Here is a 23,365-nt window from a genome sequence, read left to right on the forward strand (position 1 = left end):
CAGTGCTTACTGGCTTGCTCAGCTCCCTCTCCTACACAGTTCAGGGCCATCTGCCTAGAGATGGCACCACCCAGTGGGCTGCGCCCTCCCACATCAAATGAATCAAGAAAATGCAGAGACATGCCCACTGGCCAATCTGATGAAGGTAATTCCTCAACTGAGAGCTCTTTTCCCAAGTGCCTTAACTTGACAACCACCAAGATTAGCCATCACACTATCTCAAGAGTCAGTCAAACAAACAAAACAAAAAATGGTATCAACACACACACACACACACACACACACACACACACACACACACACTCCCTTGACAGTGTGATATGGCCAGGATCCTTCTCTAGAATCTGTGCTAGGCTGTTTGAACTTCCAGTGTCCAAAACTGTGAGCTAAATATACCTGGTTTCTTTACTTCCTTTCCCTCCAAAAAAGTGACCTCAAATTCATCCATTGTAGAAAATACTAACATCTTATCTGTTTTGTTTTCCTTTTGGAGGAGTTAGGGATGGAATCCGATGCCTTGAGCAAGCTAGGTAAGCACTTTATCACTTGTTCACACCCCCAGATCCTCACTAGTGGTTTCTAGGCAAGTGCTCTATCATTGAGTCACACCTCCGGGTCCTCACTGGTGTAAATTCTAGATAATCCACCTGCTACTGAGCCAAACCCCAGGCCCTCACTGGGGGATTCTAGTCAGGCCCAGTACTGGTAGCTACCTCCCAGCTTTTAGTATTTTTGGAGCTAGGGTCTTACTAGTTGCTCAGGCTGGCCTTGAACTCCCTTTGTAGCTCTGAACTCATGTTCCTCCAGAGCACCTGGGATTTCAGGCTTGCACCACCATGCCTGACTGCACGACTTTTATAATACACGGCCCTCATTTGAAGATCTCTTTCCCCTTTGCCACTGCCCACTTGACAACAGGGACTGAGAACATGGAGAACATGGGGTTTCTAGCTCGTCAGTCTGTGTAAAAAACCAGGGTGTGGAAGAACGTCATCATAGAGATAGCTTACATACACACATGGGAACACACAAGGACCTTCCTTCCATGTTTGAGTGTGTGTAAGCAAAGAGGGGTGAGGTTTTGGTTCCTAAAGAACCCACAGGCAGAAAGGCAGCCAGAGAGCCAGCCAGGTTCACGAATCCTAAGCATCCAGGCTATATGGTCTATTAAGGAAAGCACAAAGTTTCGCAAAATCTTCTCAATGTAAGAGAGGGGAGGGTGAAAAAGAGGAAAGAGGGCAAAGGCTAGAACCTGGTACCTGGGGCACTCAGCTCAGGTGGCCAGCAGGCTCAGGGATGGCCCGTCTGTGAACACTGACCAGAATAGCCATGAATATCAGACCGTCAAGGTTCAACTTGTCTAAGGCCATTGCAAGGCCACTACCCAACATCCACGCCAGATCTGGGGATGGCAGGGCAGGGAGTTGAAGAACAGGACTCAAATTTGGCCTCAAACTACAACCTTCTGTGCATTTGACTGCTATAGCCCATAGGACCCCTCATGCCTTGAACAGGCAGACCCTCTCCTTGCCACACCCTTGTCAGCACTGTCCCTGCACCCACATGTGACTCCAGAAGGCAGTTGTAGTGGAGCTGTGAATCGTCAAAGAGGGATCAACCTTCTGGCCACACCCTTGCTCATGTCAGGGTCAGACACTTGCTGCTGCCTGGATATGCACAAGGCGTCACCACCTTCTCCACCATCGTGAGATCCAGGGAGGGTCCTGTGGACAGGGGACGGGCTCTGAACATGTCCTGACATGCACCGCAGTGGACCTAGGCCGTGGTCTGGAAGGAAGGGATGCTCGCTAGGGCTTGACGTCGTGGGCATCTCCAAGGGTGGGCAGGATCTCTTGTAGGGGAGAGGAGCAGGTAGTCCAAGGATGCTCATCATGGGTAGCCACAAGTATCCTTCACGCACACGGGGGTGCGACGCGGCAGCCCCCCTGTCTGCACCCAGAGCTCCGTGACGCCCCATGACCGGAAGTGCCCTCCCGTGGGCGCGGACAAGGCGGGGCCGGCAGGCGGCACTTCCGGTGCCCACGCGCCACCGCCTCCTCTGCCGTCGCGCAGCTCGCGGCCGTCACTTTGTGTAGTGCGGGAGGGGGGGGGTCCCCCGGTGGTCACAGCCCCCGCCCCGGAGTCTGTTTCTCGCTCCGGCTTGGTTGGGCCCCGGGCGCGCGCGCGGTGAGTGGGGCGCGCGGACGCGGCAGGTGCGCGCGGGCGGGACACGCGCGCTGGGGGCGGTGGCGGCGGCGAGCCTGGCCGTCCTGGATGCCCCGGCTCTGGAGGCCTTGGATGATCGTGGGGCGATCGCGGGGTTCCGGGGCCTGTGTTTGGAGGAGTCAGAGCTTCAGTTGCACGAGCTGGATCTTCCAGGTCCTTAAGTCCCCCAATACTGGCCTGGGCCTGCGCGTCACATCACGGATGGCTTGACACTCCCCCCTCCCCACCAAGAGTCATAGACTCCAGCGTGGGAGGGGGCGGGCCGGAGACGACATACATTGCACCTTTGGAAGGTGCCAGCGCCTCCTTCAGCTCAGTGGCGGGAGCTGGGTGGGGACCGCCCCCATTCCCCGGAGACACCTTCCAAGGAGGGCTGTCACCACTCCTGCCCAGGCATGAGATGGATCCTAGGTAACCGCTCTAAAGGGAGGGAGAGGAGGGAAGCACCCCTTGTTGGAGCCCTAAAGCTGGCTTTGTGACATTGGGGGGGCCGCGGTCCAGTTTGTCTTGTGTGCAAATGGAGGCTGGCTGGGCTCCTATTTGCTAAGTCTGTTGGCCCCGATGTGGGTGGGGGAACTCATCCCTCGGGTTGTTGGAATCTAGGGTGCCTCATGTGGAAACAAGGAGGGAAAGAGGAGATTCAGGAATCATCGAGGATCAGCTCACCTGCTCAGCCTCAGTGGGTGGCATTGGCACTTTGTTTTGGTTCAGTAGCTACTGGCCGGTCTTGGAGGGCTAGCTAGGAGCCTGATCTGGGAGGTCTTGGATGGCTTCCAGGAGCAACCCTGGAGAGTAGGGGCTCCGGAAACTCGGTAGATGGTGAGGATTGTAGTGAACAGGGAAAGACATCCTGGACAAAAAGTCCTGAAGGGCCTTGAAGTCAGTGGGGAACACTGAGCAGGAATGAAGGTCACTAGAAGTGTGCACGCATGTGCATGAACACACAAATATGTTCCTTCATGTGGGTCCTCTAGATTTGGGACTTCTCTGGAGTTCCTAACTTTTCAAACTTTACCATGTGTCTTTGCACACCTCCTTTTTATGGACAGGGCCCCACCCCATTCTGTATCTGCAGCACTATTGCCCTAAGGGTTGGAGTGACCCAGGGGTTTTGCATGATGAAGCCATGAACTTGACTCTGCATTCTGATCTAGGATGGGAGGTCAAGGGGGAAGTGAGAAGAAAGGCTTTCTAGGGACTGATTGCCTGGAGGGGAGGAGAGGTGTTGGGGGGAAATATCCAAGGAGGCGGGGAGTCCCTAGGGCCCGAGTTGTAAGAATATGAACTGACCTACCCCTGGTCAGACTGGTTTTCAGAACCTGGAGCACTGGCCTTTTCTTGGCTTCTGCCCTGTCTTCCCATGGAGTGCTAACCTTGGAGGATTTGTTGTTATTGTAGTTTTTTGTTTTTCGAGACAGAGTTTCTTTGTATAGCCCTGGTTGTCCTGGAACTTGCTCTGTAGACCAGGCTGACCTCAACTCACAGAGATTCGCCTGCCTCTGCCTCCCAAGTCCTGGGATTGAAAGTGTGCACCACCACCACCACCACCATTTGGTAACCTTAGAGGTTTTTGTTTTGTTTTGTTTTGTTTTTCAAGACAGGGTTTCTTTGTGTAGTTTTGGTGCCTGTCCTGGATCTTGCTCTGTAGACCAGGGCGGCCTTGAACTCACAGATCCGCCTGGCCCTGTCTCCGGAGTGCTAGGATTAAAGGCATGCACCACCACCACCTGGCTCTTTGAGGCTTTTCATTGTTTATTTTTCTTTGCTCTGGCCTGACAAAAAGCAACTTAAGTGAGGAAGCTTTTGCTTAGGCTCACAGTTTAAAGGTATAGACCATCATGATGGGAAAGACATAGCAGCCATTAATTGAGGTAGCTGGTCATATTGTATCCACAGTCAGGAAGCAGAGTGATGAATGGTGGTGCTCAGCTTGCTGGCTCCTTTTTATTCAGTCCAAGACCCTAGCTCAGGGGATAGTGTCACCCACAATCACAGAGGATCTTCCCATCCTGATGAACCTAATTTAGAAACTCCCTTACAGACATCCCAGATGGGTCTCTCTTCTGTGGTTCCAGATCCTGTCAAGTGTGCAACAGTAACCATCACCAGGCTAATTCATGGATTTGATTTTACCCACTGTCCTCTTTGGAGGCAGAGACTCTCCAATGCTTTTGGGGTGGATTTTAGTTTGATGTACCCTTCCCTCAATCTGTGGTTGGCCTGTTGTGGAATGTGACAGTTGAGCCCTGACACCGATTTAAAAAACAGCAACAATGAAAACAAACTGATGTCCATGTCATTAACTATAGATCTTCAGGCCGTGTCTTTAGTAAGTACTGAAATGACTACTGTGTGTCTGGTATAGGGATCCAGGGGAAGAAAATGCAGACTCTTCATCATTCTTCTGTTGAATACTCTTCAGTAAAGAAAATGTGGATGCTGCTTGGGAAGAGAAGTAGCCAAGATGGGCTGCCTCCTCCTCCTCTTTATGTATAGTGTATGTATACAGTTTTATGTGTGCTTCTGTGCATGCAGATACTTATACACAAGTGTGCATGTGGATGACAGAGGTTGGTATAGTTACTTTCCACTATATTATTTGAGGCAGTGTCTCTCTGAACCTGGGGCTTACCAATTCTGATTTCCTGGCCAGCACTGCCCAGGGCTGGGTTTATAGACAGACAGCGCTGTACTCAGCCTTCTCCCCTCCCCACAGCTGCTTGCATCACCAAGCACTTTGACTAACTGAATTGCCTCCCCAGCCCCAGCTTTCTGCTTTTATTGGATACTTACAGACAACAGTCTGGCCTGAGGAAGTCTGAGGTTGCTGCCTAAGATTTTGACCAGATGGGAGTTAGTTCTGGGTGTCTGGGCTCAGCTTGAATCTACAGGCTTGAGTACAGACCTTCTCTAGTAGGTCTGAGGTGGGTGGTGGTTGGAAATCTCTCCCTGAGTGTTCTCGGGGACCCTGAGTGCTGGCCAGGATAGCACATGGTGTGTGTGTGTGTGTGTGTGTGTGTGTGTATGTGTGTGTGTGTGTGTGTGTGTGTGTGTGTGTTTACCCTTCAGGCATCTTCCAACACCAAAGAGCCCTGGAGGGCTCAGGTGGTTCTCTTAGACCTAGTTTTGTGGCTTCAATCTTTGATGCTGTGCTTCAGAATTTAGTTTGAGACAGTGCTGGGGGGACAGACAGTCACAACAGAGGGGACTATGGATGTCAGGAGTCCCAGCCCTTGGATTTGGGGGGTTGGCACTGGCAGGCATGCTCTGAGAGTTCTAGCTGCTAAAGAATGGGATTCTTTTGGTTTTGTTTTGTTTTGACTGCTCATTTGTTTACTTTAGTAGTGTGTCCATGTTTATGTGTGTGCAGATGTGTATGAATGTATGTGGAGGCCAGAAGTCATGCTAGGTGCTAGGTGTCTTCAATTGCTGTCCACCTTTTATTTTTTATTATTTTTTTATTTTTTATTTTTTTATTTTTTTTAGGCAGGGCCCTTCACTAGAGCTGAGTTGGCCACATTGGCTGGCCAGTGAGTCCCTTGGAGCCTCCAGTCCCTGTCTCCATAGTGCTGGGATAATAGGCGTGCACTGTCATGCCCGGCTTTTACATTCAGGAGAGCAAACTCTGGTTTTTATTCGTGCAAAGCAAGCACATTACAGACTGAGCTACCTCCCCAGTACCAAAGTGGAGATTTTAATTAAAACTCTTTTTTAAATTTTACATGTGTAAGTGTTTGCCTCCTTGTATGTCTTGTGTACTACCTGTATGTCTGGTGTCCACAGAGGATCCTCTGGAACTGGAGTTACAGATGATTTTGAGTTACTATGTGGATTCTGGGAATTGAACCCAGGTCCTCTGTAAGAGCAGCCAGTGCTTCTAACTGCTAGGCCAGCTTTCCAGCCCCTAGAGCGTAGGTTTGAAAGTAGATGTCTGAACAGAAAGGTGATGAGATATAGGTGAGCCTGGCCTGAGCAAGGTGCTCAGGTGTGCCTCTGGGAATACCAGGCACAGTGTTCTGACTGTTCTCATGCCCCTGGGCATCTTTACCTAGCACAGTCTGGTTTTAAGCACCCTGGGCAATGCTGTCCACTGAGGTGGCTCCAGTGTCTGGTGTGGCCTGGCATTTCAGGATCTTTTTGGAATTCAGCATGTTGGGGTGGCCTGCCCTGCTTTTAAAAATGTTCCCATTCAGATTTGAGATACTTACAGCACAGGTACTGAGTGACATGATGTCGGAAAGAGCCATAGGAATGAATTGGTGAAATCCACAGCCAAGCCTGATGGCCTGAGTTTGATCCCTGAGACCCAATGGTGTGGAAAGAGAACCGACTCCTTCAAGTTGCCCCCAACCTCCACCCAACCATTCTTATTCTCTGACCCTTGCACTTGAAGGAGTGTCATGTCACCTGTGCTAGCCTAGTGATGAGCTGGACTCTACCTCCCTGACTGGCTGAGATTTTTCACAACACCCCTGGAGTCAGAAAGATAGGTAGCAGAGTGATGCCTGCTCATAGCCCTGTCTCTCCTTTGACTCACAGGAGGGGGCCTGAGAGCTTGTTGACTGATGGGCACTCTCTCCTTTCTCCTGAAGAGAGGAAACAAAGATACTTTTCCAGCCCTGCACCACACACCCAGCCACCTACAGCTGTATAGGTGCCAGTGGTCTGACAGTGTGTGGGCCTGAACTGGCTCATGTATGCTGAGGGCAGGGTAAGCTGCTTATGTTTGCTTTCTGTGTGGGACAGGCTACCCCTTGTAGATTACAATCACCCATCAGTAAACATGGATCGCTGGGGCTCTGTTGGCTGCACTCCATGCTTCTCCTGGTCCTTGAGGATCGACGGGTTGGGATAATGGGTGACTTACTCATGAACAGGTTGCTGCTCACACTAGACACATAGCTGCTGGTAAGAGAGCAGAAGCTATGTCCCAGAGGATTGTGGGGAGGAGCCCTTTGGGTGGTCTTTCTGGGTAAACCACCTGTCACTTGCACATCCTGAGATAACAGACAGAACATGGTCCTCCCTCAGCTCTTGTGGCCTCCCCTGCGAAGTGCCTCTGTGTTTCAGGCCACACGGAGGCTCTCTCGTAGGGACGATGGCTGCCCTTCAAACTACTCCAGAATCCCAAGCTACCCACCTGGAGCCTTCAGAAGATGGGTCAGAATGCAATGCAGAACCTGAAGAGGAGGATGAGGATGAGGATGAGAAGGGGAGTGAGGAGGCAGAGGTGGAACAGGCAGAAGAGGTAGTGGTGGAAGAGAAGGAAGTGGCCACACAGGTACAGGAGGTAGAGGTGGAGGCCAACTCAGAGGACAGTGCCGATGCTGATGCTGACATTGTGGAGGAGGTGCTGGCAGAGGAGCAGAGTCTGAGCTTGGGGACCCAGGAGCAGCTTAGCAATGGTGGTGATGTGAAGTTGCCAGCTCTTCAAGGAGAAGGTAAGAACAAGGACCCCACTGCTGCTAGGGGATCATGGAGCTGAGACTGGACCTGGGTCTGAAGTATGGGAGTAGCTGGGAGTCCCATCCTGCTTGCCAGCCAGGCCCTAAGCAATCTTCCTCTCAGCCCTGCAGGCCTCCCGAGTGTCTCCTACTATTCAGGATGAAGACCCAGACGAAGAGGAAGATGATGAGCATTTCCTGATGCAGGTGAGCTACCCTCTGTATATGCACTGGTCAGCTGTGGTCTTGAGCCCTCTTTGTGTTGTGGCTCTAGCTCCTAGTCCCAGAGCTTATGTGGTTCTGTTTCCCAGGTCTCTGTCCCTTCTCAGGCCATTATGTTCTGAGTATTATGGTTATCTCCCACTCAACTGTTACTGGGCATGGCTGCCCCCATCCTACCCCCAAGTCAAGTTGGAGTCTTCTAGAATGAGTATCCCCTTCCTAGGGTCTGTTTTTCTGCTGTTAGGTCAGACAGACATCAGTACCCACACTCAGTTTAGTTGATACCAGCTGTCCATCGCTAACCTGTTGATGTGGCCAGGGTATTTGCTGGGACTGGTCTGTGTGACATAGAAGGGGCCATAGTAGCTAGAGCTTCCGCCCTCTCTGAGTTTGATGGGTAAGAGATGGGTCCCTGTCACAGGTCGAGAGGCCTGAGAGACAGCAGTATCATCTGGGCACATGTGGACCCATCAATAATGGGGTGCTAGGCTGTGTCCCCACTATATGTTCTAACCGTATCTGGCATGGGTATTGGAGACAGGGCGTCCCCTCAGTTTTTCTCCTGGGGCTCTGTGTTCTTCAGGGGCTGGTGACTTTTGAAGATGTGGCTGTGTACTTCTCTTTGGAGGAGTGGGAGAGGCTGGATGTGGATCAGCGGGACCTCTACCGGGAAGTAATGCAGGAGAACTACGGGATCCTGGTCTCCTTGGGTAAGGAAGGACCCTGAGGCAGTGTGCTATGAGGCCTTGGGGCTTAGCCATCCAAGGGAGTGCTTCTTGAGCTCCTGGGTTTTGGAGCAGTCATCCCATTTTTGCCTCTGGGTTCAGAGGTCCAAACCAGGTGGAGACATGCTATGAAGCTGGTGGTCCATTCTGGCCTCTTAACTGCACAGCCCCAGAAACCTCTAGGTGGGAGGAGAAAGTGTGGGTATCCTGCAGGTGAGGATGTATGGGGTGGGGTATGGAAAGAGGAGAGCTGGCCATGGAAGGCAAGGCTTCCAGGAATGGACTTTAGGAACTCTCAGAGCAGAGGGCTGGTCCTGGAAGGGTAGAGAGCAGAGGATTTGAGTGTGGACAGGGGCCCATTGGGACAGCCACCCATATACAGCTACTATCTTTCCCTCTCTTGGGTAGGATACCCAATCCCCAAGCCGGATCTTATTTTCCACCTCGAACAAGGAGAAGAACCTTGGGTCCCAGACAGCCCCCATCCTGAGGAGGGAGACATTGTCACCGGCGTCTACACCGGTGAGTGAGCGACGAGTCTTGAGGGGATTCTGCTAGCATGATTGCTCAGCACTGTGTCCTACTTGAGCCTTTACCAAGGCAAGCCCTCTGAAGACCTGTACCTGGTCCCTCTGCGTCCCTGAATGGAGTAGCTGTAAGAGAGGCTGCTCTGTGTGGGCACCTCCTAAATCTTCATGGTCCTGCTTCACAGAGGTCTAGGGGATAGACCTTAAGTGAACCTTAAGTGGTTTTTGTTGTTCCCATCTTGGAATCTGCGAGGTTTTTTTTGTTTTGTTTTCGCTTGTCTGTAAGTGAGGGACTTGTCAAGCTGGCACAGAAACCTACCAGACTGTCAGTGTGGTTTTCCACACAGAGACTAACCAATTTTCTGGCTTCCCCACCCATTTGGCCATTTCTTCATAAGGTATTCCTAGTCTGTCCACTTCCTCCAAAGCCATCCAGCTTGTGTTTTGAGACAGGGTATTACTGCTATCCAAGGCTCACCAATTGAGTAGGCTGGACGGCCAGTGAGCTCTGAGGGCCTCACCCTCCAGAGCTCCATCTCTGCCCCTCCAATGAGTGTGATGCCAGCTTTGTTTTGTTTTTATATGTATGAGTTTGGGATTTAACTCAGGTCTTCAGATTCTGACCTGTGTGAGTGGTTTAAAGCTTCCGGGAGAGTTCTGAGGTGATGTGTATGGAAAATGAAAATTTCCATACATTGAAATGTGGACTTCTCTGGGTGCCTCACACTGGCTCAGGCTCTGCTGTTCAACTCCCCGAGCCCCACTTCATTCATATGGAGAATAGAGTCTGAACTAAACCCATAGATTCTAGCCTGAGCGTGCTGGGCTCCTAGTCACATTGAATATGTTGTGGGGTCTGAGTCTCACTAATACTTTGGGGTGACAGAGGCCCTTGCCTGGAGGTGTCCCTCTTGGGATTGGGGTGTTGTTAGCCCAGGGTAGAACAGTGAACTAATCTAGAGTTATATTAAAATGAGAAGATAGCAAAACTCACTCTGGTAACATGCCTGTGAGCCCTCACAGCAGCTCAGTGAGGGCCATTGAGAACTCTTTAGCTTCCCTTCAGACGAGGCCCAGAAGTAATAGTGTTTCTTGAGGACCCAAGTGGGAGGTGTGTTCCATTCATGGACACGTTCAGAAAAACCACTTAGAGAGAACAGGCCAATACTGGCCAGCCTCTTGAGTGTAGGTTCAAGATGTGCCCTCATGTTCTATTCTCTTGACTGGAAAGAGCCTCGTCCTTTTCAGTGCAGGTGACACCAAATGACAGGTGCTATGGGGCTGTGTACCTGGATGGGGTTTAGAATCTCTTTGAAGGGACTGGTTAACTAGGCCAGTGGCTCTGTGCCTTCTGTGACAAGCCATGGTGTTGAGGCGAGTGGCCTGAGATGTCTCTCAGCCTGGCTCTGCCTACAGACTATCAGTCAGTGCAGGAACCATGAACATCTTTTATCTTAAGCCCAGGACTCAGGAAGCAAAGGCAGGCAAATTTGTTTGAGTTTGATGCCAGCCAGGGCTACATAGTGAGGCCCTGTCTCAAGAAAAAAAATTCAAACAAGCAAACAAACCAAAAACCCTTTATGTGTGAAGTCAGAGGACAGCCTTGGGCATCAGTCCTCAACTTCCACCTTGTTTGAGACAGGGTGCCTTTATTACCTAACACTGCATAGTCCCGCTAGCTGGCCTGTGAGTTTTCAGGGACTCTTTTGTCCCTCATTGGGTCCTGGGTTTGACTCATGCTACTGTGCCTGGCTTTTCCTTGGCTCTAGGGATTTGAACCTGCATGGCAAACGCTTTATTCACTGAGCTATCTCCCCAGGCCCCTAGAGCGTGTCTTTGATGTGCCACATGACTGCCCAGAGGGGATACAGGTGGCAGGGTCAGGGAGGAGCTCTGGCATAGTGAAGCCCTCAGGTCCTCCTTCTGAGGGCAGCCAGTGGTCGAATGTCTGCCTCCCTTCTAAGTCTGCCTTGCTTGCCTTTCATTCGTCTCTGCCCAGCAGTGGCAGCTGGGAACTGAGAGTAGTTGAGTCTGGCAGGACAGATACTAACTGTCCCAAGCTGGCCATCTGGACTTCTAAATTAGTCTTGTAAGACAAGACTCTAATTTCCTCTCTTCTGCCCCTTGTAAGTTCAGCTGTACATGATATGTGGGCTCCCGGCCACATTCCTTCACTCAGATGTTGCCATCTTCTATATGATACCCAGAGTCCCACTTGCCCTTCAGCCTGTGCTCTAGGTACCACCACCTTCAACTGAGTGGCTACTGCCCTGGCTCTCGGCGTCTGCATGCGCCTGGCCTTTTGCTCTGAGACAGGTCCTTGCTGCTTCCTCCCCTAGCACTTGATCTTTCAGCAAACTCCAGAAGCTGTGCTGGCCAGAGCAGTACCTGGCCCTGTAGGCCATCCCCACTCCCTCTGCTGCAGTTTCTACCCCTTTCTTGGCATGTGTGGAGAGGTGTGCATGGAGGCCAGAAGTCAACACAGGAGCTGTCCCCTTGTTGAGTCTTGGTTTGTCACTGGAATCTGGGGCTTGATGATTAGGCTGGCTGGCCAGCAAGTCCTAGGAGTCTATCCAACTCTGCTTTCCCTATTCTTGGATTACAAGCACGCAGTATCACATCAGGCTTTTCACATGGGTGCTGGGAATTGAACTCAGGTGTTTGTACTTATGTGGCAAGTGCTAACCAAGCCATCTTCCCAGCCCCTTTTCTGAAAATGAAGGACAGAAAGGAAATACAACACCGAGAATTGAACCAGTTTAAACACTGACATTTGACAGACGGTGATATAGTTTAAGAGGCACTGAGAACCCAGTAACTAGCAAGTAAGCATAGCTAGAGGGTCTGGAACCCCTCAGGTGATCTCAAAGTGCACACTGCCAGCATGCGGACAGTTGCATCCAGCTAGTGGTTCAGCTACACAGAGATGAGCACAGGAAAGGGAGAGTGACAAGGGCAGAGGTCTCTCAGCCAGGGGCAGTGCATGAACACCCCTAGCAGGCAGGGGCTGGCACACAGCTGTGAACAACTGAGGACCTTAGAGGGTCTCTTGGTGGAGTTTCACTTAGCCATGTCCTGGAGGGAACCTGGGCAGTACAGTCCTCTAGTCCTAGCCAGGGCACAAAGGGCTGAGCCTGTCGTCCCTAGGTCCCTGGGCCTAGTGCAGGTATAAGAGAAGTAAGGGACATTTGGCAGAGAGGCTGGCTTCTTAGCATCTGGGGCAAAGGAGCTGATAGGTATTCAAGCACTGGAGGCTCTGATGGGGTGAGGGAATGCCTACTCCTCCTAAATCCTTGTAACAAAGGCAGGCCTTGGCTCCTCATAATACTCGGGCCTTGGTGTTGAATCCATACGTCACCCCCGAAGCCATCAAGGCCAAAGAGTTGCTGGTCTTTTAGAGGCCATTCACCAGCAATGGGGGCAGCCCAGTGCCCATCCCAGGAGAAGGGCCGCATGTTTCCAGACCTGTTAGCATGGCCAGAGCTTGGCTTAGAGGACAGATGCCAGTGTAGAAGCTGGCTACTTTCCCAGGCTGCACTTCAGACACCTCCCTGGAAGTCCTCAGTGAGGCTGCCAACATTCTGAGACTTGGCACTTCCTTTTGGTATGCCTCCTCCCTTGGAGACTGTCCCCAGTAAGGGGAGGAGCTCTGAGCTCATCTTCAGTTTTGTGGCTAGGTGGAGGAGACTTGGGGATCTCAGGTTGTCAATGGAAAGAAAATGGCATTGACTAGGGACCTCTGTGCCTGTCATGCCTTGTCAGGATCCCCAGTTCTCTACAACTGCTGACAGGCTGCCTCCAAGACAGCCAGTGCCCCAGCCTGTAGCCTTGGAGGGGACTGGCCTGCTCAGGGTCCCTGGAGTAAAGGATCCTGGTTAAAGAGCCCAGTTTGGCCTATGCAGCTCTTGGGGAATCCAGCAGATTGGGGACATCAGTCATGAGAGATCCCCTAGGGTGGAGCACAGTGGAATAAGCTAGTTTTGAGCTTATAAATTCCCAGTATTATACTTCAAAGGGACAAACCTTCTAACTCACACCAACAGCCACTATGATAAAGAGCGACATTTGTAGAAATGGGAACTGGTGACAGCCCAGTCCTGAGGGTTTTAACTTACTACCTTGGCCCTCAGAATCCTTTGTGCTCCCCTCCACCAGCTCCTCTCATCTTTCCCTGTGGTGAGCAGGAAACCTGAGTCTGGTGTCTCCAGCTCAGGACATGGGTTATATAGATGTCCCTGTGGCAACGCTGTGTAGTTTGGCTAGAGCCCCTGCCTCTTCCTGGAGGCCTACTTAATCCCCCTTCACCCATGGTCAGACCTCTGCAGCAAACGTTAGGTGTAATCAACCTCGGCCCCTACTTTACTCCTTGTGAGTCTGGGTTTGGTCCTCAGGGTCACCTGTTGAATTGCTGCCCCTCTCGCTGCCTTCTAGCTGTTAAAGAACATACCACATCCTCCAGGTTTGAGTGTCAAGACTCACAACAGGCCTGATTGAGACTAACAGAGACTTCAGCTCTGGGTAGAGTTCCCTGAGACGGCACACTCCACAGCTATGCCCTCTAAACTTGGAGCAAACACCTTGAAGCAGGGAATGAGGAACCAAAGCTGGTCTCCCTTGGGGTTCTCTCTTGGAAGCCCAGCAACTTTCTGAGGTCTCACCTTGGGATGGAGCCAGCTGACTTCTCCAGGGCTAAGGGATTGGTTCTTCACTGTGCATCGGTGGCCTCCATCACGTCACTGAGCTTAACACAGGCCTTGGGCTTGTTGAGCAGTGGTCATGCCAACTCCAGAGGTAGCAGTGAGATTCCCCAGGCCTCTTTCAGGATAGTCCACCTACAGAGCTTCATGTGGTGGAGTCAGGTGTAGGGGCTAATTCTTTAAGACAGCAGACAATCCCGCTGGTCCCAGACTCTGGGCAAGTGCCAGCCTCCTCTCTCAGCTCCTGGCAGAACTAGACCCTGGAGAGTCACAGGCTGGCTTAGAGATCCAGGGGATTGTATTTGTTCCTCAGCATCAGCTGCCCTTGACTTATGGGGCTCTAGTTAAAAACCACTTAAGCCTCTCATCAGAGCCTAGGGAATGTCTTGCTGATTGTCAGCCACTTTCCCTGCCCCGGGGCTGTTCCTGCCTTCCCAGGTTTGGAAAGTTCTAGCTGAACAAAGAAGGGCATCCAGCCAGTAACAGGGCCTCTTTCTGACACTTCTTGTCACTCTGGTGGCCATGTTGGCAGCTGGAGGTTAAACTTAGCTTAATAAATTTTTCCATTGAAAACTTCTAAATTACATATTACTAGAATCGTGGGAAACTTAGTGTTACAGACTAAGCAAAAACAAAGTGACCTATTTTCTTACCTTTTTGTATGAACAACAGCATGTTAGGCCCTCATGTGGCACTATGCTGTTTTCCCCTGTGAATAACATCTCATATGCAGAACTAGGGATGATAGGGTGCAGGACTTGACATGTGAAGCCAGCTCTGGTTTTTGAGACTTTCTGATCCATACCCTGGCTTCTGTGGTCCAGGTTTGCCCAGACCCTGGCTTCTGTGGTCCAGGCTCTCCCAGATGTATATGTAATTCTGAACGGTTTTATTAAATAAGAAACACAGAGCCAAATGCAGAGTTAAAAGCCCCAGAGGTCAGAGAGCAGTAGCTAAGAGCTGAGACCAAGACCACCTTCTTACCACCTGCTGCCGCTGCGGTCCTTCCCCTGAGAAAGAGACCTACTTCCTGTGTGTCTGTCTTTTTATTGACTTCCTCGTCACTGCCTGTCTATACAGACCTCCAGGTCTCTATGGTTGGTATTGAGGTTAAAGGCATGTGTCTCCAGGCTGGCTGTATCCTTGAACACACAGAGATCTGCCTGTCATGTGATGGGGTGTGTGCTATCACTGCCAGACTTCTGCTAAGTGGCTTGCTATTAGCTCTGACCCCCAGGCAATGTTATTTAGTAACATACAAATAAAATCACATTTCAGCACAAATAAAATATCACCATATCCAGACCCTGGCTTCCGTGGTCCAGGCTCACCCAGGCCACTGACAGTCTAAATGGGCCAGACCTTTGCCCTCAGAATCAAGTAGGTAGGAGCTCAGCTCTTCCAGTTGCTGAGAACTCAGGTGGGCATGATGAACAAGAGAGGCGCATAGATGCCCTGAACACTTGGGAGCACTGTGGTCCAGGCAGTGTCCCCATGTCTCTTGGGTGTATCATGGTGGCACTGTCTACATGCTCATTTCCTGAACAAGGCGGCCCTACAGACTTGATTACAGAGCCCACACAATCCCCAGGATGGGCAGAAGAAGGAGTCAGGGTGCATCTCAGTGGAAGGGGTCAGTTTCAGAAAGTCCCAGGGATGCTCACAGTACACAAACAGTCTCAGCTGGCCTGGAGTTTCCCAAATACAGAGTTCAGGAAAGCGAAGTGGTGGGGGAAACCTCACAGTGGGGAAGGAAGTCAAGACCCCACATGCTCAGCTCTTGGGGCTTCTTAAAAGTGAGAGCTCATAGGCTCTTCCCTGGCTAGCTGGTCCTGTTTCTGCTAACTGGAGTAGAAGAGAACTCCCTGGCCACTGGTACAAGCAAGGAGAGGGAGAAATGCTGAGGAGTAGACTTCACAGAGGCGGGTCCTCCAGGCAGCGCATGGCTGGATGTGCCATGCTGGGTGCCTGGGTTCTGCAGTTCCCCAGCTTTCACCCCAGTGTCTTTTTCTGTGCACAAGAACCTGTTGATACACTACCCACTATGTGGTCTCCTGTCCTCCAAAGAGTGGCAAGCCCTAGAGGGACCCTGGTTTTCTTGTCAAAGTGTGTATGTTGGGCCTCCAAGAAGTCCTTAACTGGGGGAAAACCAGCTGGCCAGTATTGGATATGGCATGCACCACCTCACACTTGACCAAAGCAAGTCTGTTCCAAGGATTTTAGGGCAATTTCCTTGCCAAGCTCCCGTCCCATCATCCTCTTGTCTTTTCACCTTCAGGAGCCTGGTACTGGAACGATGACATAGAGGACCACGAGGAAGATGATGAGGACTTCCTTGCTGAGATGGCAGAGGAAGAGAACGACCCCCCAGGACTGTGGTCTGCTGCCTATGGTGTAGGAGACGTGCCTGGGACTTGGGGCCCTGACGACTCAGATTCAGCTCAGACTCTAGAGAGTTGGGTACCCAACCCAGGCAGCCTCGGGATCCTGGCCGAGGAGGTTGAAGCTAAACATTTCCTGTCTGGCCGGGAGCCTGGGGAGAACTTTCTGGCTCCCTGGGCATTTCCTGCAGTGGCTGTCCATATCGGACATCCGGAGACCACTTGCGATGTGTGTGGCAAAGTGTTCCCGCACCGTTCGCGCCTGGCCAAGCACCAGCGTTACCACGCTGCAGTCAAGCCCTTCGGCTGCGAGGAGTGTGGCAAGGGCTTTGTGTACCGTTCGCATCTGGCCATCCACCAGCGCACTCACACCGGTGAGAAGCCCTTCCCGTGCCCGGACTGCGGCAAACGCTTCGTCTACAAGTCGCACTTGGTCACACACCGGCGCATCCACACGGGCGAGCGGCCCTACCGCTGCGCCTTCTGCGGTGCGGGCTTTGGGCGGCGCTCCTACTTGGTGACCCACCAGCGCACGCACACGGGCGAGAGGCCCTACCCGTGTCTCCACTGCGGCCGGAGCTTCAGCCAGAGCTCAGCGCTCGCCCGCCACCAGGCTGTGCACACCGCTGATCGTCCTCACTGCTGCCCGGACTGCGGCCAGGCTTTCCGCCTGCGAGCTGACTTCCAGCGGCACCGGCGCGGCAGCTGTACGGAAACCAGCAGCGGCGATGGCACGGGGATGGCTCCCCACGAGATGGAGATGGCAGTCGCAGCTGTAGCCACAGCAGAGCCGGAGGAACTGGAGGCCAGGCTCGAGGAAATCGAAGAGCCCGTGCCTGGTGTGGCAGATGGAAACACCGAGGCTGAAGCCAGAGAGGACAAGGAGGTGGTAGCTGCGGCGGCAGAGGCGACTGTCCCCGACAGCAAGAGGGACCCTGAGCCAGACAGACGGTTCCGTGAGATGGGCAATGGCCTGAGAGGGGGCGAAGGGCCTTCCTCGCACCCGCTTGGCTTCCATTTTCCCATGCACCCCAAGTCTTGGCTGTACCCGGACGGTTTCCCTATACTGGGGTTCCCCGAGTTCTCTGAACGGCTGCAGGCTGATGGGCACCATCTCTCCGCCCCCCTGGGCGCCCCGCTGACTCTGGAGGGCGCGGGGTTGGCTTGTGACCCGTTTCGTAGCGCGGGCTCCGGAGTCGGGGCGGATGGTGGCCTGCGAGCGTTCGCACCCGCTGTCGGGTCGCTGTTGGCGGAGCCCGCGCCCGCCGCGCTGGCGGAGGAGGAGAGCCCGTGGATCTGCTCCGACTGCGGCAAGACGTTCGGGCGGCGCGCGGCGCTGGCCAAGCACCAGCGCTACCATGCGGGCGAACGGCCGCACCGCTGCGCCGACTGCGGCAAAAGCTTCGTGTACGGCTCGCACCTGGCGCGCCACCGGCGCACGCACACGGGCGAACGGCCCTTCCCGTGCCCGGAGTGCGGCGCTCGCTTCGCCCGCGGCTCGCACCTTGCGGCGCACGTGCGCGGTCACACGGGCGAGAAGCCGTTCGTGTGCGGTGTGTGCGGTGCGGGCTTCAGCCGGCGAGCCCACCTCACGGCGCACGGGCGTGCGCACACGGGCGAGCGGCCCTATGCCTGCGGCGAGTGCGGCCGGCGCTTCGGGCAGAGCGCGGCGCTGACGCGGCACCAGTGGGCGCACGCCGAGGAGAAGCCGCACCGCTGCCCTGACTGCGGCAAGGGCTTCGGCCACAGCTCCGACTTCAAGCGGCACCGCCGCACGCACACGGGCGAGAAGCCGTTCCGCTGCTCCGACTGCGGCCGCGGCTTCGCGCAGCGCTCCAACCTCGCCAAGCACCGGCGCGGCCACACCGGGGAGCGGCCCTTTCCCTGCCCAGAGTGCGGCAAGCGGTTCTCTCAGAGATCGGTGCTCGTGACTCACCAGCGCACGCATACTGGGGAGCGGCCGTATGCATGCGCCAACTGCGGCCGCCGCTTCTCGCAGAGCTCGCACCTGCTCACTCACATGAAGACGCACCGCGGGCAGGCGGGTGCGCAGGCACAGAACACCGCCGCTAAGGCCCCCGCACCTGCCAAGGCAACGCCGCCTCTGCTGCCACCGGGCTCGGGCTCCGGGTCCGGAACGCTGCTCGAGTTCGCCGGCGGAACCAGCTTCGGTTCCGATGCCGCGGTGTTCGCTGGGCCCTCGGGAGCCTACGAGGAGAGCGTTCTGTGAGGCTGGTCGAAGCGCGCGGCGCTTCCCCGCTCCTCGGCAGGCTGAGGACTCCCAATTTTGGGTGCCCCTGGGCTTCATCGCCCCGAGCTTCAGATCTCGCGCTTGGACGAGCACGGGCCGCCACCCTGATCAAGAGTGCTCCATCCCTGGATCTGTGCGTCAGGGATAGCGGGCAAGGCCAATTCGTTCATCACGGATTCCGATTCAGGGATTCAGGTGGCCCGCCAGCAGCTTAGGAGTCTGCTACCTGGCTTTCTGGCAGAGAAGAGAAGCTCTTAGCAATGGGAGAGGGCAAGAGAGATCATCCGGCTACTCTCCTCCGCATCTGGGTTTCTGGGTGGGTTTGGCTTCTTCCCATTCTCCTTAGGAGATTCGGGGACCGTCTTCCGGTCACTTGAGCGTGTCCAGTAAGTTTTAAGAACATGGTTCACTGCAGAATCGGGGGAGGGGGACAGAGGTGCGAACAGGTAAAGCTTTTGTTTTGTCGACTGTGGGTATTTATTTCCATCTTTTGTATGGCGGGAAGACTGTGGGGAGGAGTTAAAAAAAAGCAAGATACCAAATGGGTAGCCAGGCTGCAGATGTTGGCTAGGTCCCCGTGGAGTTGGAAGCCTTATTCTTTGAAAATCCTTACTCCAACCCCTAAAAACGGGTCTGTCGAGCACTGGCTACAAGGTGGATTTTAGTATTGGTATCCCCTCTAAGCTTGTTGGTTTTCTAGTGGCTGCCAGCGGCACACATGGACGTCTTTGGAGTGCCTCTTGTGGGTTCCTCCAGACCTGGTCTCCAGACTAGTTCCCTAGCAGCGTCCTCCGCTGCAGCAGGTGGCTGCAGAGCCCTGTGCTCAGCCTTTCACAACCCTGGGGTGGGTCCAGGAACCTTCTCCCTCAGCTTATAATAAGGGCCCTACATCCTCTGCAAGCCTCTTAACTCTGCTTCTGTAATCACCCTGCAGTAGAAGCAGGTAGTGTTTCTGTCACAGCTGGGGCTGTGGCTTACACAGTGGTGGTCCATTTAAGGCATCACGTGGACCTGAGCTCACAGCGCCCTTGCACAGCCTGGACTGCTGGCATCTGAGGTGTGGCTCATGCAAGCCCCTCCCACCCTCCCTGAATTCTGGGCCAGAGTGACTGGGAGCTAAAGAAGTGAGATTTCCACCCACCCTGCATTCCCTTTTAGACCTAGATTCTTTGTTGTAGTGTAGATGCGCCCTTGAGGCCCAAGAGCTAACATGCAGGCTGCTAGGTGCTAGGTGGGTAGTCCATGGGTGGGAGGAGAGCTGGGGTGGTGATGGTCAGAACTTAGCCTGGCTAGGTGAGGTGGAGTGGGAAGGCATGGGTCCTGATTGCTCAGCAGTGGCCTCTCTGTCCCATTTTCTAATGCTCTTCCCATGTCTTCTGGGACATAAACTTCAGAAAAAGCCAGGGCAGGGTGGGCTGGAAGGGCACCATCCCCATCCCTCCTAGTCCCCAGTGGTTTCCACCCTGCCCCTCTGCTGTGGGCAGGAGGACCCAGCTTCAATAAAGATGGAGAAACAAGCTTTAGGAGTGGACTCTGCTTTTGCCCCACCTTAGTGTCCCTCAGGGATGCTCACTCTGCAAGGCCCATCTCCTTTCTGACTTCTCTTCTGAGAAACCAGAATTGATTCTTGCATGGCACGTCATGAATTTGCCCTGTGCCACCAAGTCTTGCTGAGATGCCTCACTGCCATAAATTGGAACAACACATGTGGGATATGACTGGGATTAATTTGACTAACCTTCCAGGTTTAAAGAGAGGAGCTGGTCTCCTTTCTCAGAGTGTAGACCCATGCCTTGGCCTTTTCTCAAGGACCCTGGTGCCACCTACCCCAAATCCTCAAAACCATGACCACCCCAAGAGTTCCTAAACAATTCCCCTTAAGCTAGCTCTTCTTATTCAGTCTCTGTGATAGGATCTTTTCCCAATGGATTTGAAAAATATGATTTGAGGCATCAGAATAATGGAAACTAGTATCTTCATTAAACAAGCAGGCTGAGCAGGGGATGTAGCTCAATTGGTACCTTGCTTGGACATTTGCGAAGTGGAGCCAGGAGGATCATCAGTTCAGGATCATTTTCAGCTCCATGAGCTTGAGGCCAGCCTAGGCTATATATAGAGACTACCTCAAACAAAAAAATACCCCAGACTTTTAGGAAATAGATGCTTCATAAGACATAAAGATGAATAACCACTCAGTTCTTAGTCTACCAAGAAAGGCCAAGCAATTCCTTGATAAAGCTCACCACTGATTGTGCAGCTGGGGTTTTTATGTTGTAGGGGAGGGAATTCCCAATGCTATAATTGCCAAAAAAGGGGAGGAGGTGGAGCTTCAGTGAGTGACCTGTGAAATGTGACCAACCAAAGGTGACATTTGGAGGATCATTATGCCTGGACATTCTCTCACTCCACCTACTTCTCTTTTCATTTTTCTCTCTTCCCTGTTTTCTCAGCCTTTCTATGTATTTTCCACTTTATCTCTTTAGACACTGCTCTCTTTCTCTCTCTCTGTCCCTCTCTCCTTCCCTCCATCCCTCCCTCCAATTGGCTGCTTATATAATAAAGTGGTTTCAGATTTTAAGTTATATCAGTTTTATCTTCCTTGTTCATAATTTCCCCACATTTTAAGTTAGATATGAATTGTAAGGCCTCCAACAGTATGAAAACGTCAAGTTCATCTTCATCTCCCTGACAACACTCATCCCATCCAATACATAGGTTCTTGTTCATATGCAAGTGTCTATATGGAAATGGTTCAGAATAAGAATATGCTGGTCAGCAACTTGCTTTTTTCCTATGTACCATGTACCATGTAGAGTTGTGCATGGTGACATATGCCTAGATTATAATACTTGGGAAGCAGTGGTAGGAAGGTCTCACGTTCTAAGTTCCAGAGTGAAATGGGATATTTTGTGAGTTGTCTAAAAAAACAAAAACAAAACAAAAAAACTTAGGAGGCTGGAGAGATGGCTCAGCAGTTAAGAGCACTGTCTGCTCTTCCAGAGGACCTGAGTCACATTCCAGCAACCACATGGCAGTTCACAACTGTCTGCAACTCCTTCCAGCTCTGCAGGCACAGAGAATGTCTATGGTGCACGGACAGAGCACCCATGCACATAAATAAAAGCAACAGAACTACTTATCCATTTGCTTATCCATATTCCTATCTACTTTTCCCATTACAGATACAGTTTTCAACAATTTCACGTTAGAATGTGTTGTCCCCCCCCCCCCCCCCAGGGTTTCTTGTGTGTCACCACCACCTGGCTGTTTTTTGTTTTTTGCTTTTGTTTTTAATAGGCTGGTTAGACAGTTCTGTAGTTAAGAGCACTGGTTACTCTTTTAGTGGAACCAAGTTCAGTTCCCAGCACCCACATAGCTCACAATCATCTGTAACTCTGGTTTTAGGCGATCTGACCCCTCTTCTGACCTCTGAGGGTTCCTGCATGCATGGTTCAGACACACACACACACACACACACACACACACACACACACACACACACCACAAATCAAAAGTTGCATATGTATATGAAAATGTTTGCATGCATGCACATGTGTATGCAGGCCTGAGGCTGATGTTAGGTATTTCCCTCAGTTACTCTCCACCTTGTATTTTGAGACAGGGTCTCTCACTAGAGCTCACCAATTTGCTGGCAGGCTAGTGAACTCCAGGGATCCTGTCTCACCAGCCCTAGGAGGTACTGGGGAACAAACTCAGATTCATGTTTGTATGGCAAGCATTTCATCAACTGAACTATCACCCAAGAACCTTGAATATGTTTCTCTGAAAGGCTGACTCCAGTTCAGGTTCTTTAGTGTCTGTCTGTTATCACACACTCTTTCCTAAAGTGCTTCACCTGCTCAGTAATCCTGTGTCCACACTGTTAATGCACCTATGCTGTCTCCAGCTTTAGGGGGTGGCAACAAGCCTACGTTAGTTAGCCCATAATTTTTACAAGCATCATAAACAAAGGGGGCTGGAGAGATCCTCAGCTGTTAACAGAGCAGAGAACCCAAGTTCAATTCTCAGCAATCATGTGGTAGTTAACAACCATGTGTGACTCCAGTTCCAAGGGACCCGAAAATCTGCTTTTCACGCGCTTCTGTCCATGTGGTGCACATACATACACTTAAGTGCGTGCACACACATACAAATAAAATAAATGAACTTTTTAAAAGATCCAATAGATGGTTTTTTTTTTTTTTTTTTTTTTTTTTTTTTACTTTCATATGTGTGAGCATGTATGTTTCCACATTTGCAGTCACACATTTGGGTTAGTGTGCATGTGCAATCCAGAAATTGATGTCTGGAATCATCTGTGATCACTCTTAGACATTATTCATTGAAGCAGGGTCTCAATCAAACCCAGAGCTCTCTAAAACTATTCTGGCTAGCCAACCTGCTGTGGATCTCATCTCTGCCTTACAGGTGGACCACCGCACACTCCTTGCATTTATATGGGTTCTGAGGACCTCATCCGTGTCGTGAGAGAAATTTCCTTGTACATTTCATTTTGTTTAAGTAGAGGCATTCTATAAAGCTTGCCATAATTTTTTTGGGGGGGGCAGTCATATGATTTCCTGGCTAGAGTTGGATCACAATTAGGTGGAGTTAGAGATGACAGGAACAAAGAAAGGGCAAATCCAAGGCTCAAACACCATGGTCCAGGTGGTAGTGTGTCTTCACTTCTTCTTTAAATGTGTACTGTGGGTTGAGGAGATGGCTCAGTCAGTGAGGTGCCTCTTGTTCAAGTAGGAGGACCTGGGTGCTAATCTTTGAAATCCATGTAAAAAGCTGGGCATAGAAGCCAGGCGGTGGTGCTGCATGCCTTTAATCCCAGCACTTGGGAGGCAGAGATAGGCAGATCTCAGTGAGTTTGAGGCCAGCCTGGT

At 52.0% G+C, this 23,365-nt stretch overlaps 2 protein-coding genes across 6 annotated transcripts; one reads left to right on the top strand and one right to left on the bottom strand.

Moving 5' to 3' along the window:
- Nucleotides 1-1,890: 1,890 nt before the first annotated feature.
- LOC118572600 (splicing factor 3B subunit 4-like) lies at nucleotides 1,891-2,916 on the bottom strand. The gene is made up of 3 exons (XM_036172325.1): nucleotides 2,893-2,916; nucleotides 2,454-2,646; nucleotides 1,891-2,330 (listed from the first exon to the last, which is right to left on the bottom strand). Exons 1-3 carry the CDS (start codon nucleotides 2,914-2,916, stop codon nucleotides 1,891-1,893), a joined length of 657 nt encoding a protein of 218 aa, XP_036028218.1.
- Znf316 (zinc finger protein 316) lies at nucleotides 2,013-21,055 on the top strand. 5 transcript variants are annotated; one of them, XM_036172502.1, is made up of 8 exons: nucleotides 2,013-2,637; nucleotides 4,592-4,723; nucleotides 6,766-6,937; nucleotides 7,297-7,667; nucleotides 7,795-7,877; nucleotides 8,476-8,602; nucleotides 9,026-9,139; nucleotides 16,120-21,055. In XM_036172502.1, the coding sequence occupies exons 3-8, from the start codon at nucleotides 6,924-6,926 to the stop codon at nucleotides 18,450-18,452; spliced, it is 3,042 nt and encodes a 1,013-aa protein (XP_036028395.1). In that variant the 5' UTR covers nucleotides 2,013-2,637; nucleotides 4,592-4,723; nucleotides 6,766-6,923; the 3' UTR covers nucleotides 18,453-21,055. The 5 variants fall into 5 exon arrangements, with proteins under 5 accessions (XP_036028395.1, XP_036028396.1, XP_036028398.1 ...); XM_036172503.1 differs by having other exon boundaries at nucleotides 2,013-2,187; XM_036172505.1 differs by lacking the exon at nucleotides 4,592-4,723.
- The last annotated feature ends 2,310 nt before the right edge of the window (nucleotides 21,056-23,365 follow it).

The sequence above is a fragment of the Onychomys torridus genome, chromosome 22 (genome assembly GCF_903995425.1).
Source record: "Onychomys torridus chromosome 22, mOncTor1.1, whole genome shotgun sequence".
In the NCBI taxonomy this organism is placed as follows: Eukaryota; Metazoa; Chordata; class Mammalia; order Rodentia; family Cricetidae; genus Onychomys; species Onychomys torridus.

Coding starts and splice junctions, on each gene's coding strand:
- LOC118572600 (XM_036172325.1), bottom strand. CDS start 2,916: ATGCCACCCACTGAGGCTGAGCAG. Junction 2,647..2,892: donor CACCCACTGAGGCTGAGCAG/GTGAGCTGATCC, acceptor CCCTCCCTTTAG/AGCGGTTACCTAGGATCCAT. Junction 2,331..2,453: donor GCTGGAGTCTATGACTCTTG/GTGGGGAGGGGG, acceptor CTCCAAACACAG/GCCCCGGAACCCCGCGATCG.
- Znf316 (XM_036172502.1), top strand. Junction 7,668..7,794: donor GCCAGCTCTTCAAGGAGAAG/GTAAGAACAAGG, acceptor TCTTCCTCTCAG/CCCTGCAGGCCTCCCGAGTG. Junction 8,603..9,025: donor CGGGATCCTGGTCTCCTTGG/GTAAGGAAGGAC, acceptor TCTCTTGGGTAG/GATACCCAATCCCCAAGCCG.